This window comes from Furipterus horrens, unplaced genomic scaffold, assembly GCF_987537825.1.
Source record: "Furipterus horrens unplaced genomic scaffold, mFurHor1.1.pri manual_scaffold_2, whole genome shotgun sequence".
Lineage (NCBI taxonomy): Eukaryota > Metazoa > Chordata > Mammalia > Chiroptera > Furipteridae > Furipterus > Furipterus horrens.
Window position 1 is genome coordinate 40,357,846 of NW_028327172.1, and position 14,596 is coordinate 40,372,441.

The following is a 14,596-nucleotide window of genomic DNA, read 5'->3' on the forward strand; positions in this document are numbered from 1 at the left end:
AACCTGGTGTTTGGACTTAAATTTGTCTGACTGCAAGTCTAGAGTGACTGCCATTGTATCATTTTGATCATGTGAGGCAGAGAAGACTGTGGTGGTACTGCCATAGGCAGCTCTTTTCCATGTTGTTCCCATCCTTGGGGACAGGCACCTGGTCCTGTCTCTGGGGGGTCGGGGGGGGGGGTAGCCTGATGCTACTTACATAGTTCAGGGGCCCACTATAATGAGGAATGTGCTGGAGACGGTTGCGTTTCTCTGGGAAGAGGGTTTTAGGACAAGATGTTCACGTTCACAAGTGAAACGTTCTATATGTGATGCACCCAGCATGGACAGGCTGCAGAAGGCCCGATCAAAGGTCTCTAAGCCCCAGGGCAGCCCTCTTGTTCTTAGCTGTAACAGGAGAAAAGTGCCTCCTAGACTAGCAGCAGGAAGGCCTTGCTTTTCTTTGGTTAGGGCCTTTGGGAAACTCTAGCTTTGAGGTCATTAGAGTATGGTAATTCTGCTACTGGGTAACTTTAATGGCTGGAGCTGTCTCCTGGGCTAAACTGGTTCCCTGGAGCTTGACCTTTAATGGGAGCTGGGCTCTCAGGACTGTGGAAAGAGGAATGGGAATAGCAGAAGTCACTCAGTTTTCGGAACCAGAGTAGCGTTGGGCGTGTAGTAGCATGGTTTGTGGGAGGGGGAAGGAAGGTTGGACCAGGCAAAGATAAGGATGTAAGGAGGTCTGGAGGGCAGGCCCCTCATGAGATGGTCATGCTCAGCGTACCGAGATGGGAAGTGCAGGCTGTGGCAATCAAACCTAGTTCATTTTGGCACAAGTGGTATTGGCACACACCTCGGTGTTTTGTATTAGAAAGCCTCGTGTCTAGGCTTTGTGTTATGTATAATCTGCCATGTTGCCCTGACTCTGCTCTTTTCCCCCCTGCCAGAGCTCATCACCTGTCCTGGGTGTAAGCAAGTATACCCTACCAGCGATGTAACTGAATATTTTTTTCTGCAGTGTTTTTCTGCTGGGCAATTCAAGATGGCCAGGGTAAGTCAGGGCAAGCAAAGAAGTAGCTGATCCTTTTCAGAAATCTGTGGGGCCCCTGTCTGTAAGTCTGTCTAGCTATTCATCCATCAAACTTTTACCCCACTATCAATCTGCCTAATCATCTATCCATCTATCCCTTCTATGCATCTATCCAGAAAAGAATGAAAATGTTTGAATTGGGGAAAGCAAAATGGGAGTATTTTTCTCTCTCCTATAGCTTTTACTGAAAAATATCAGTATTGAGCTTTTTATTTCCTTTTTTATCCCCCTGAGTTGAAACTTATGTACCAGCCTGAGTTCGGTGGGTTCTTCAATCTTGCCTGTATTTAATGACTAATACCTTTAACCTGAGTTTCTGAAATTTCACATGATTACTGACTGGTTCCCCCTCTGTGCCTTTCTCTGCTAGGGTATCCTTGACACTACATTTTATTCACTTCTCAATTTACTTGCTCCTGTATCTAACTCTTATTTAATATCTTACATGTGGTAGGCCCTGTGCTGGGTTCTAGGCAGACAGAGACCCATGTTCTCTACCCTGAGTTCATAGTTTAATTAGTAAAACTTGTATTTCTCCCTCCTCCCACTGTGGATTTTTCAGTTGCCTGTGTGAGGAGAAAGCTATTAGAATCTACATCAGTTTAGTGGCCTATATCATTCAGGAACAGACACGCTAATTTTTTCTAAGTCTCTTCTCCACATGTTTTACATCAGCCCTGCAAGGCACTTGCTACCCAGATGAATGAACATTTGGACTAGGAGAGGACTGGGTAGTCTTGGGCCCGGCAGGCCCTGGTTGTGGAAACATAGCTCTGAGAGTTGGTCTGTGCTTGGTCTTTCCTGGCTGCATACGATCATCTTTCTGTGTACCCCACCTCAGAGGCTTCCTCCTCTCTGTGGGCCCGTTGAACTTCCTGCCCATGCCTTCCCATTTTCCTCCCTGTCTGCCTGGTAAACTTACACTTGTCATTCCACATTCAACTCAACTATCAGCTCTTTATGAAACCGTCCCTGGCCTCTCCTAGACTGAGCTCCTGGAAACCTCCCTTTGTTTCCGAAGCACTTGGGGCCTCCTTTTATCCCAGCGTTACTCATTGAATGCCTGCCACCCTGTCCAGCCTGTGTGTGTGCCTTATGCATCTGGGTATCCTCATCTCCACAGCACAGTACTTGTGTTAATAACCCCTGAGGCTACAATTCATTTAGTCACAAAGGTTGCTTTTCTTCACAAGCTCCCACATATCACTCCCAGGAAGCTCTAAGGATTGACTGCACTCCACAATAGTGCAGAACAGCCCTGTTGGACCCCAGTCCCTAGAGTATTGACCACCCATAGAAGCAGGCCCACATACGGACATTGTCAGTAACTCCAGAACCCTCTGCTTCCAGACCTGCTCTGAGTGCAAGGAGAAGAGGGTGGCACACATCCTCTGCACCTACTGCAACCGTTGGCTGTGCAGCTCCTGCACCGAAGAGCACCGGCATGGCCCCGCCCCTGGGGGGCCGTTCTTTCCCCGGGCCCAGAAGGGATCTCCAGGTATCACTTCTCACTCTCCCCACCAGCTCACATGCCCTTAAGCAGTGCTGAACCATGAAATCCCCAGAGAATAGCTCTCTGACCTTATTCCCCTGCTGGAGGTGGGGAGAGGGGTGGTCTCTGAGCCCTTCCCAAAGGAAAGATGTCTCCTCCAGAATCACAGTCACAGTGTAAGTCACTCTAGGCTCTCCCCGTTTGGGGTGGGAGTGGGTGAGTGTGGGTCAGATGGTGCAGGGAGGAATAGTTGTGAATTATGGGAGCTAGCTGAGTTCCTTACTTTCACATCTATTTACAAGTCAGATATCACTTCTATTTAGTTAATTATCAGCCTGTATCAGGGCTTGTCCATTTGTCTGTCTATCCTGAAAGTCTTTTCCCAAGGCCCTTGAACCATGGGAGAGGTTTTTCATTTGTCGTATCCACAGCAACCAGATTTAATGATCCATGGGATCTGGCCTGCAGCCTGGTCAGGCTGAGTAGCTGGTTTCAGCCCCACCATACAGAATCCTGCTTAATGAAGAGATTTAGATTGAATTTTAGAGGAGTCATTATTCTGCAGGCGATCCTTTGTTGCAGCCTCTGGTAGGTGGTGCAATGCCTGGGACTTGATGGTGTGTTACTTTTGGCCAGCTGGGCAAATCCATGTGGGCTAAGCCTGCTTTCCTCCTTGTGCTCCTGGAACATCGGTGGCCCAGGGAGAGGCCTCTTCTGTTCGCACCACCTGTCCTCAAAGCTCTGGGTCTCCCCTGTGTCCATTGAGGGCCAGGGTGGCTCAGTGGAGCTTAACTGAGAGGTCTTCCAGAGCAAGAGAAGCCCACTTTCTCCGTCTTGTCTGGCAGGAGTGAATGGTGGTGGTTCTGGAGACTTCGCCTTGTACTGTGCTCTACACACACAGGAAGTGCTCAAGCTATTCTGCGAGACCTGTGACGTGCTCACGTGCCATCGCTGCCTCATGGTGGAACACAAAGAACACAGGTGGGGCTGGCTGGCTGCTCAGAGGGGGATGAGAGGGCTCTGGACTCCCTACTTGTGGGAGTGTTGGGTTTCCAGTGCATTAGAATTATTTCCCTGCCTAAGCCAACCTTCAGTCCGTGGACAGAAGGCTTAAAGGGCCAAGAGCCTGCAGTATCTCTGACTTTTCCTAGATGCAATTCCAGCCTCCATCGGCCTGGCTGAGACCTGCATTGTGGGGAATCTTGCTTGGCACTCATGCTCAGAATAAGACTCAGCTTTCCTCAGCTTTTTCTCTGCCTCCTCCTCTAGGTGCAGACATCTTGAAGAAGTTCTGCAAAATCAGAGGATGCTTCTGGAAAGTGTGACTACACAGGTGGCTCATAAGAAATCTACTCTACAGACATCTGCAAAGCAAATCGAGGACAGGTAGCACAGGCTAGTCCCTTGCTAGCTTGGGAAATGCTCTGTTCCCTCACATCCAGGACATTCCATTAAACAGATATGGGCATATGTCTCAGAAGGCATATGTCCTGACCTGAGGTCTCAGGGCCTGTGAATGGGCTTTGGGTCATCGCTTAGTGAAGGGGACCAGACTTGGTCAGGATGATCACAGTGGGTTTGGGCCAAAGTACATGCCTTCTGAAAGTGGCCATGAAATAGTCAGAGGTAGGTGCTTGAGACAAGGGCACAGGGTAGATAACTGGGGAAGAGAGAGCCACTTACCATACGGGTACAACAAGTAAGTGCTAATCTGCCCTTTATCACCCCTTCCCCAATGTTTTCTGTAGAAATCTACAAATGAAAATCATTGGTATTTTATGGAGGAAGAGGAATTACTAGGTACCGAGAGCTCTACTGTGGCAGGCATTGGGTTGGGCATCATACATGCGTTATTTTGTTCAGTTTTTACAATTCTTTGAGTCAGGGATTATCTCCGTTTTATTGATGAGGAGACTGAAGTTCAGAGAAGTTAGGTGATTTGTTTGAGTTCACACAGTCAGTGACTAGGATGAGTTTGGAAGCTAGGTCTGTGTGACTTCAAAGCCCTCTTTTTTTTTTTCTTCCTAACAGCTTTACTGAGATATAATTTACATACCATGAAATTTCCCTTTAATTATGTATTTTTTATATTTTATTGAATATGCTGTTATTGTTGTCCCAGTTTATCCCCCTTTGCTCCACTCTTCCTGGTACTCCCCTTTCCTCCAGCAATACCCCTGTCCTTAATTCATGTCCATGGGTTGTGCATGTAAATTCTTTGGCTTCTCCCTTTCCTATACTATTCTTATCAACCCTGTCTATTTTGTTCCTTTCAATTATGCTTCTTAATCCCTGTACCATTTCCCCCATTCTCCCCCTTCCTCTGTCCCAGTTGATAACCCTCCAGATGATCTTCTTACCTATGATTCAGTTCCTGTTCTGGTTGTTTGCTTAGTTTGTTTTTGTTTCTTAGATTCAGTTGTTGATAATTGTGAGTTTGTTGTCGTTTTAATGTACATAGTTTTGATCCTCTTCTTCTTCTTAAATAAGTCCCTTTAACATTTTGTGTACTAATGGCGTGGTGATGGTGAATCCCTTTAGCTTTACCTTGTCTGGGAAGCACTTTATCTGCCCTTCCATTCTAAATGATAGCTTTGCTCGATAGAGTAATCTTGGTTGTAGGTCCTTGCTTTTCATCACTTTGAATACTTCTTTCCAACCTCTTCTTGCCTGCAAAGTTTCTTTTGAGAAATCAGTTGATAGTCTTATGGGAACTCCTTTGTAGGTAATTCTCTGCCTTTGTCTTGCTGGTTTTAAGATTCCCTTTTTACCTGTAACCTTTGGCATTTTAATTATGATGTGTCTTGGAGTGGTCCTCTTTGGGTCCAACTTGTTAGAGACTGTCTGTGTGCTTCCTGGACTTGCATGTCTATTTCCTTTGCCAAATTAAGGAAGCTTTCCTTCATTATTTTTTCAAATAAGTTTCCAATTTCTTGCTCTTCCTCTTCTCTTTTTGGCACCCCTATGATTTGGATGTTGGTGTGCTTAAAGTTGTTCCAGAGGTTCCTAAGCCTTTCTTCAAATTTTTTTCCCCATTCTTGTTTCTTCTTTCTGTTCTGGTTGAATGTTTATTTCTTCCTTTTGTTCCAAACCATTGATTTGAATCCTAGCTTGCTTTCATTAACTGTTGGTTCTATGTATATTTTTCTTTATGTCACTTTGTATAACCTTCATTTATTTATTTATTTTTTTGCTGTACTCTATGAGTTTTCTAAGCATCCTTATCACCAGTGTTTTGGACTCTGCATCTGATAGGTTGGCTATGTCTGTTTCATTTAATTCTTTTCCTGGGGTTTCGTTCTGTTCTTTCATTTGGGCCATATTTCTTTGCCTCCTCAATTTGGCAGCTTCCCTTTGTTTATTTCTGTGCATTAAGTAGAGCTCCTTTTACTCCCTGTCTTAGTAGTGTGGCCTATGTAGCAAAGGCACTTGTAAATTGTGTGGGGCGGAACCTTAGTTAATTGCCGGGGTGGTGCAACCTGCTTCACCACTTTGTGGCTCTGTTTGTGGTCGGGGGGTCAGAGAGGGGACAGTGCTGCTGACCTGACTTCTGGTGAGTTTCCTGGCACTTGCCCCATTTCCAGTCACTTCACCTACTTCCTGTATGCAATTGGTACCCTTCCAATTGCTGCCCTGGGGTTTGTGTACATTCTAAGATCATGCAGGCCCATAAAGTGGCAAAAATCTGGCAGTTTCTTCTGCGCCCCAACCTCCACTAGTTTTTACAGTCAGAGGTAATGGGGGTTTATCTTTCTGGTGTTGGAACCCTGGGCTGTGCAGTCTGGCCTGGGGCTGGAATTGCTCACTCCTAGGGTATCCCTCCCAGTTTTTATCTACCACACTTGAATGTGGGACTCTATGTTTCATCTTTGCCACTTGTCTGAGCTACATTGCCTCTTTGCCCCATCTGCACCACCCCACCCCTTTTACCCCTCTAGATAAATGTGGCTTCTTTAAATCCTTGATTGTTGAACTTTCATATAACTCAATTTTCTGACAGTTCTGGTTGTTATTTGTTTTTGACATCTGGTTGTAATTCTTTCTATGGCTGTGTAGGGAGGCAAAGTGTGTCTACTTACACCTCCATCTTGACTGGAAACCCCTAATTTCCCTTTTAAAATGTACAATTCAGCCCTAGCTGGTGTGGCTCAGTGGCTCAGTGGTGTGGCTCAGAGGGTTGCCGGTCCAACTCCCAGTCAGGGTACATGTCTGGGTTTCAGGCCAGGTCCCCAGTTGGGGGTGCATGAGAAGCAACCACACATTGATGTTTCCCTTCCTCTCCTTCTCCCTTCATCCTTCTCTCTCTAAAAATAAATAAATACAGTATTCCCTCACTTATCACGGGTATTATGTTCTAGACTCCCCTGCAATAGGTGAAAATCCGTGAAATAGGAACCTTACATTTTAGTATTTATATATATTTTAAGGGTTTATAAACCCTTCCCACACACTTATAAACTGTTCCTAGTCCCTTATTACCCTTTCCCATTCCCTTATTAACCTTTTCCACACTTTTATAAACACTCCTTATGTTCTTAAACATATTCTACACTCTTAAATCTATGTAACTTTAACAACATACATATACAGTACTGCAAAATCCCGCGATATAGTGAAAAATATGCGATAAATAATATAATATTTTTTAAAATCCCATGATGCATTGAGGCCACAATAAGTGAACCACAGTATAGAGAGGGACTACTATAAAATATTTTTTTTAATTAAAAAAATAAAATGTACAATTCAGTGGTCCAAAGTATATTCATAGATTTGTGCAACCATTATTACTGTGTACTTTTAGAACATTTAATCACTTCCAAAAGAAGCCCCCTACACATTAGCAGTCATTCCGCATTCCTTCAACATCCCCATTTCTTGGCAACCCCTAGTCTACCTTCTGTTTCTGCCCATGCTTTTTACTGTATGGCACTGTTTAGTGGAGCATTCTTCTTTTTAAGACAACAGATTACATGAAATCATACTCATACTTACTCACTCTGTCCTGCCCCTAGTGCTCTGTACATTGGTGAACTGCTGGGTGGACCTGGGTGTGGACCTGAGGTTTACCTAGAGAAAACCAGGTTGAACTTTGGGCCATTGGCCCCCTTGGATCAAACGGGCTGGGTTGTACAAAGGGTGGGGTGGTGGAAGAAGCTTCTCATTTTTTAATATTTGGTGCTGAATGAAGATTCTTGTTTCTTTGTATTTGGTGCCTGCTGGGCCCTGATCTCAATGGGAAGCCTCCAAGTTGTTGGCTCTCATGTTTGCTATCTCTAGATCCTCATAGGTCTGGAGGGAACGGCTCACCATGCCGTGTCTTATCATGTTTACAGGATTTTTGAGGTGAAGCATCAGCACAGGAAGGTGGAAAACCAGATCAAAATGGCCAAGATGGTTCTGATGAATGAGTTGAACAAACAAGCCAATGGGCTCATAGAAGAGTTGGAGGTATATGTGGACAGATGGATTGGGTGGATGGGTTCTGTGCTCTCTTTAGACCAGAGCCAGGCACATATCAAACTAGTTCCAGGGCTCAGAGCTGCTGGGCTGGAACTTAGATATGCAGTTCCCATAGCTCTCTCCTCTCTCCATCTTAAAATGTCCAGTCTGATTTTGGGAGGGTGGCTCATTAAGGGCTGGAAAATTAATTCAAACTCCCATCAGTGCTATGGCCCTAAGGCAGCTGCCTTCCTGGACTGCTCAGCATTATAGCCTTGGAAGAGAGTCATGAAACAACCCACCTTCTTCCTCAAGTTATGCCCAAGAGATGTAGACATTCATTCATCACCTATTCCGTATTTGCACTACAAAATATACCCACCTTTTCCTCCCTCCCTTCCTCCATCCCTTAGCAGCTGATGGTAGCACTCTGTCCCACTGTCCTCCTGTCAGGTACAGTCTCATCTGATTCCATCAGTGTTCATACTGATACACATAGGCCCCCAGATTTCCCAAGCAGGTAGACTTCAATCCAAGAATAGGATCAAGGACTCTGTCCTCTCTCTCTCTCTGTGCCCAGGGCATTACTAATGAGAGGAAGCGGAAGCTGGAGCAGCAGTTGCAGAGCATCATGGTCCTCAACCGTCAGTTTGAGCATGTGCAGAATTTCATCAACTGGGCTGTCTGCAGCAAAACCAGCGTCCCTTTCCTTTTCAGCAAAGAGCTGGTAAGAAGAACTCTGAACTCCTCAATCTCTGTTTTTGAGTTAGTAAGTGAATATCATTTTTTACCAAACCCTACAGTGAAATCGTCCTGCTTTCCTCTATGCAACTCAGCTGGGAAATTCTATAGTTATTTGTCTTAGGTCATGGATTTAGAAATTATCCTGGGCACTAACAGTGTGGGGGTCATCCCAAAGTTATTTGGGTTTAAATGGGGAGCTAAGAGGAAAGAAGTTGAGAATGATGTTGAAATGTTGGGCTTGGGGGGACGATAATGCCCAGGAGAAGGTACAAGAACTTTGAGAGAAGGTGGTGGGGTTAATATTTGGATGAGGAATCAGGAGAAGGATATGAAGATACTAAGGTTCAAGGAAATGAGCATATGGCAGAGGACCTTGAATCTAAGGTGCCTGTAGGGCATCTAAAAGGAGATATCCAAAATCTGTTTTGATAGATGGATCCGAAAGTCAGAAGAGATAGAGATGTGGGAGTCTCTGGCATATCTGTAGTATCAACTTAGAGGAGTCTCTAAAGCAGCGGTTCTCAGCCTGTGGATCGCGACCTCTTTGGGGATCAAACGACCCTTTCACAGCGGTTGCCTAAGACCATTGGAAAACACATATATAATTACATATTGTTTTTGTGATTAATCACTATGCTTTAGTTATGGTTGGGGGTCACCACAACATGAGGAACTGTATTAAAGGGCCGCAGCATTAGGAAGGTTGAGAACCACTGCTCTAAAGGAAGAAAAGAACAAATCTGGAACCCAGGGAAATACCATGATTTTCAGCAGAGAAGAGAATGAGTGAAGAAAGTGAGAAGCAAAGATCTAAGGAGAAATAGGAGCGTGTGGTGCACAGAAATTAACAGAGTTTCGACTTTTTAGTTAATGTTATTATTGCTACGTAGGTGAAAGAGAATGAGTAGTGAAGAGACGCCCTGAGCTCTAGGAATCAGGAGGCACCAGGTGATTTTTTGAAAGAAACCCTAGCAAAGTAGAAGAGTTAAAGGCTAGAATGAGGGGACTGAGGATGGAGGATGAAGGAGAGACAGAAGTGAAAAGATGGGAAATAGAAGGTCGCTTGCAAAGAAAACAGACTTTTTTAAATATGAAAAACATTTGCACGCATTTATTTGATTGAAGTTGAAAATAGAAGAGTTGTGGTGGAGTGAGCATACTGAGAGGGCAGAAAAACATGGGATCTAGAGTGAACTGGTTGACCTTAAACATAAGAAGCATTCCCTTCCTGTGAGATGGGAGGACAGGAAGGCATCAGTATAATGTAGTTAAGTTTGGAGGTAGGAAGGATACAAGTTTCGGGGAGTTTGCCTATATGATCTCTTTTGTCCCTGTGAAGTTGAAGGTGATAATAAGAGGGTTAGGCACTGGGTAAGTGTCATTGAGGAGAGATGTAAAGATTTTAAATAGTTACTGAGGACAGTGGGAAAGGAAGCGGACAAGAAAGGAAGTGATAAGAAAAAGCACTGAGGTTAGTGAGCACTGAAAGAACGGCGGATAACATGGCTTTGGAATGGCTGAATTGCTCTGAAGTTAGGCATTGGTGATGAGGAGGGGATTAGGGTACTAGTGATGTTGTTACAGAAAATGGTGGAAAGCTGAGCGGGCCCTGTGGATTGATACAGCAGGCTTACAGAGTTCAACAGGGTTCTGAAAGAGTAAGAACTAGTTATGATCAGGTATTAGGTTATTGGAGTTTATGGTCTCATAAGTAAAATAGTTCTAGATTAAAAAGATGACTGAACGGGAAAGAAAGATGAAGTTGATTAACATTAAAGAGATCAAGGAAGTTGATTGGGACTTTAGTTAAGTAGATCGTGGCAGGATAAGTTGGACACTTGCTGGAGTCCTATATAACTGAGAGAATTAGGAATAGGAAATAGATGAAAGTGATAAGGGAGGAATAGGGCAGTTGGTTAGGATGGAAGGGAGTTTTACATATGGGTGGAAGTACAGCAATGTGGAGCTCAGAGAATGTCTGATCTTATAAATTGAGCTATGATAGAATGAATGGAGCACTCTTGAGAGGACTGCCAGGCAGGTGATTTCCTGAGAGGTATTACAAACCATTAGAGGCCTGGGAGAAATAAGAATGTAGGGGTTCCAGAAGCCTCAATAAGGGGAAGGGATCAGAGGGGAGTCGGGGGAGTTCCAGGTGGGTAGAGTGGTGACAAGGCGGGAGAGGGATATGAGGATACTAAGATTGAAGGGAATGAGCATATGGCAGGGGACCTGAGGCTGAAGAGCTATGGCTTGGAGCCCTTCAACCTGTCCAAACAGTGACGGAGAGGGAATTGTCATTCAGGCACAAATGCCCAAAGAAATGACTTTGGTGGTGTTGTCAGATTGTGTTTCAGATGCAGCGATTGCTGGAGACAAATTGTAACACAGATCCTGGCTCCCCTTGGAGTATCAGATTCACCTGGGAGCCTAACTTCTGGACCAAGCAGCTGGCTTCCCTTGGTGAGCCAGGGCCCACCCTGTGGGCTTTTACATAATTGCTGGGAATGAATATACAGCATCTGCTTAGCTTACTGGATAAGTCAGCATATGCCCAAGAGAAAGCCCTCACTGAGACTGCCAGAGGTCACTCAACAAACCTGTTTTGGGGGGATTGGGAGTTGGGGTATGTGTGAGAGAGTGGACAGCTTAAATACCAGTGGCTAGGTAGGATTTTTGTAACAGAACCAGTTGAAATCTGAGCTTCCCATTCTGCATGAATGTCCCTCTTACCTTGGGTTCATTGCTGGAGAGGAGACAAGACGGTAGCCCTGCTCTCCAGAATGTTGTATGGCAGTGCAGGTGAATCTGTGTGTCTGTGGTTATTCAAGGGTGCGCGTGTGTGTGGATACAATGGTTATCTCAGCAAGTGGGGGTAAGGAGGGAAAGGGACGGAGAGGGAGGGAGGGGGGAGAGAGAGAGAAAGAGAAAAAGAGAGAGAAAAGAAAAAAGAAGGGAGAGAGAAAAAGAAGAGAGGAGAGGAGGGAAAGAGGGAGAGGAGAGAAAGAGAGAAGAAAGAGAAAAAAGAGGTTAGAGGAGAAAGAGCAAGAGCAGAGGAGAGAGAAGAAAGAGATGAAAGAGAGAGAAAATGAATGTTGCATACATCCTTTGGAGTTGAGATGTAAGCAAATAATTCATAATCTTGTGCATTTTTCTTTTCTGCTGCAATAATTTGCAGACATTCAGTCTTTAGGAAGAATATAGAAAACTTGTAGTTGTGTCTGTGTTGACAACATAACAGTAGGTTTGTTAAACTAAAGGCCAAATGTTGCCTTCATCTGGGCTATTAATCTCATTGGAAATTTTTTGAACTTGATAGGGTGGTGAATGATATTTAAGATTTTATTTTGCTTCCATCTTCCCTTTGATTTAACTCAACAGACCTCTGGTGGGCCCTTACTGTGGGCCAGGTCTCATTCTGGGCACTAAGGACCAAAGGTGAATAAACACCATCTACCCTCAAGTTGCTCAGCCTTCCCCTACATAAGTCTCATCAAAACAATGAGCCAAAGGAGCTTTTAGACTGAGCTACCAAGAGATATCATCTACTCACGCACAAGGGCCCAGGGACCTCAGAGGACATTGCTGGCACCTGGCACTGAGCTGGCGTTGGAGTATCCCCACTCTCTTCCACTCTGTTTGCCCTGTACACAGTTCCCCAGGACTGTATTTGAAGACTTGCTCATTGTCTTGTGGATGACTCTCTCTTCTTTGCTACTTTCTAGCACATTCCCTCCCTATTTCCAGGGTTGATTTCTTTTTTTTTTTTGGTCTCAATCTCTGATGGGTTATTCTGTTAAAAAAAAAAGAATGAGTGCTCTTTGAGAGAGCTCATGGTTTCTTTCATGGGGTACAGAGTCATGACTGAGTATTGGGTAAAAGGAGAGCTAATTTCTTGAGTCTTAGAGATCAGGGGTTGAATTTCTTAATCTCTGGGCCTGGTACAGGTTTCTTGAATGATGTCCATTGGTCCCAGCAGCAGGAGGTAGCAAGTAGGGAACACTTGCAGGTTACCTTTGGAAACACTCTCTATTCTGAATTTCCAGGCTGTATAACTACAGAAGGTGGACAACTGTCTCGGGCTGATACCCCTGCTTACGGAGGTTTACAGGGACCATCATCCTTCTATCAAAGCCACCAGTCCCCCGTGGCTCAGCAAGAGACTCTCAGCCACCCCTCACACAAGTTCCATTCTCCAGCACTGTGTTCCTCGTCTATGTGCTGCTCCCACTGCTCTCCAGCCTCACCCTCCCTCAAAGGCCAGGTCCCCTCACCCAGCATACACCCAGCCCACAGCTTTAGGCAGCCCTCTGAGATAGTGCCCCAACAGCTGGGATCCCTGCAGTGCTCCACCCTGCTGCCCAGGGAGAAAGAGCTGCCTTGCAATCCTCACCCACCGAAGCTGCTGCAGCCCTGGCTTGAAACCCAGCCCTCTGTGGAGCCGGAGAACATATCCCAGCGACTGGGGCATCAGCTGGCTTCCCAGCCGGTGTGCATTGTCCCGCCACAGGATGTTCAGCAAGTAGCCCATGCCCAGCCTAACTTACAGACACCCTCTATCCAAGTCCAGTTTGGCCACCACCAGAAGCTGAAGCTCAGCCACTTTCAGCAGCAGCCACCACAGCAGCTGCCACCTCCGCCACCTCTGCCACCTCCGCCCCAGCAGCAGCCACCCCCACCTCTACCTCCATCCCAGCATCTGGCTTCCAGTCAGCACGAGAGCCCTCCTGGGCCGGCCTGTTCCCAGAACGTGGACCTAATGCACCACAAGTTTGAGCTGGAGGAAATGCAGAAGGACCTAGAGCTTCTCCTTCAGGCTCAACAACCCAGCCTGCAACTGAGTCAGACCAAATCACCTCAGCATCTTCAGCAAACCATTGTGGGGCAGATCAACTACATCGTGAGGCAGCCAGCACCCATCCAGTCCCAGAGCCAGGAGGACACTGTGCAGGTGAGCCTCAGGGTCGCTTGGGGCACATATTCTCCCCAACCTAGGATCGCTCAGGGAACACAGCCTCCCCAGTCACAGGGTGGTGCAGCAACACAGTCTCTTCATCTTAGGGTGGCCTTGAGCATAGCCCTCACATTTCAAGACTGCCCTAGGCTCCAGCGCTTTTCTCAGGAGAGCTCCAGAGAACATAGTTCCTAGTCCCAACACAGAGCTGGGCTCAGTACTGGCCAGAGTGGCCTCGCTTAGCCCTGGCCTCCTCTGTGATGCCAGGAACCTTGGCTAGAGCCTTCTGATCTGTGCTGGACTCCTCCAGTGCCATGGCAGAAGGGAGGCTATCTCTTATCTTTGTAACCTCCTCACTTCGCTCGCTGGGAACGTATGAAGCTCAGACGGGGGAAAGGGAGAGCGTAGGAGTGGGGGGAGGGTATGCATTAGATGCTTGTGGGCAGCATCTTTATAACACTGTACAACTATAGACTTAAAATTTATTTCAAGCCTACTGAATGAGGTATGTTTTATATATGTTATATCATCTATCCTATCAACAATGCTGTTAGGTAGGCATGACTGTCTGTATTTCATAGATGCAGAAGTAGAGGCCAGAGAGGGTGAGGAGTTTGCCTTAAAATCATAAAACACTGAGTGGTAGAACCAAGTCTTGGATCCCGGTCTATAGAAGAGGCCCTGTTCTCTCCCTAGGGGGCGGGGGGTGATGACTGCTTCTCTCTTTTCTCAGCTAAATGCCAATTGAAGAGGTACAGTCTGCACCTCTGGGATCTTTGCTTCCTTCTACATCTTTGTTCTTAACTCTTGCTTTTCTTATTCTCCAGTGCTTCCTGTTCTAGCCCTTCCCTCTACTCCTCACTTTTTACTTAGTGCTGTCTCCTTTAAGTCTGTA

At 45.8% G+C, this 14,596-nt stretch overlaps 1 protein-coding gene across 1 annotated transcript in view; it reads left to right on the forward strand.

Annotated features, from left to right (window-relative positions):
* The first annotated feature begins 932 nt into the window (after positions 1–932).
* Positions 933–14,596, forward strand: part of TRIM66 (tripartite motif containing 66) — a 30,270-nt gene continuing 16,606 nt past the window's right edge. Inside the window, exons 1-8 of the mRNA XM_090264255.1 lie at positions 933–1,030; positions 2,420–2,567; positions 3,407–3,542; positions 3,831–3,947; positions 7,898–8,012; positions 8,584–8,730; positions 11,093–11,210; positions 12,794–13,698. Of these exons, the coding sequence (XP_090120381.1) occupies positions 1,022–1,030; positions 2,420–2,567; positions 3,407–3,542; positions 3,831–3,947; positions 7,898–8,012; positions 8,584–8,730; positions 11,093–11,210; positions 12,794–13,698 (1,695 nt within the window). The 5' untranslated portion in view covers positions 933–1,021. The remainder of the gene's footprint in view (positions 1,031–2,419; positions 2,568–3,406; positions 3,543–3,830; positions 3,948–7,897; positions 8,013–8,583; positions 8,731–11,092; positions 11,211–12,793; positions 13,699–14,596) is intronic.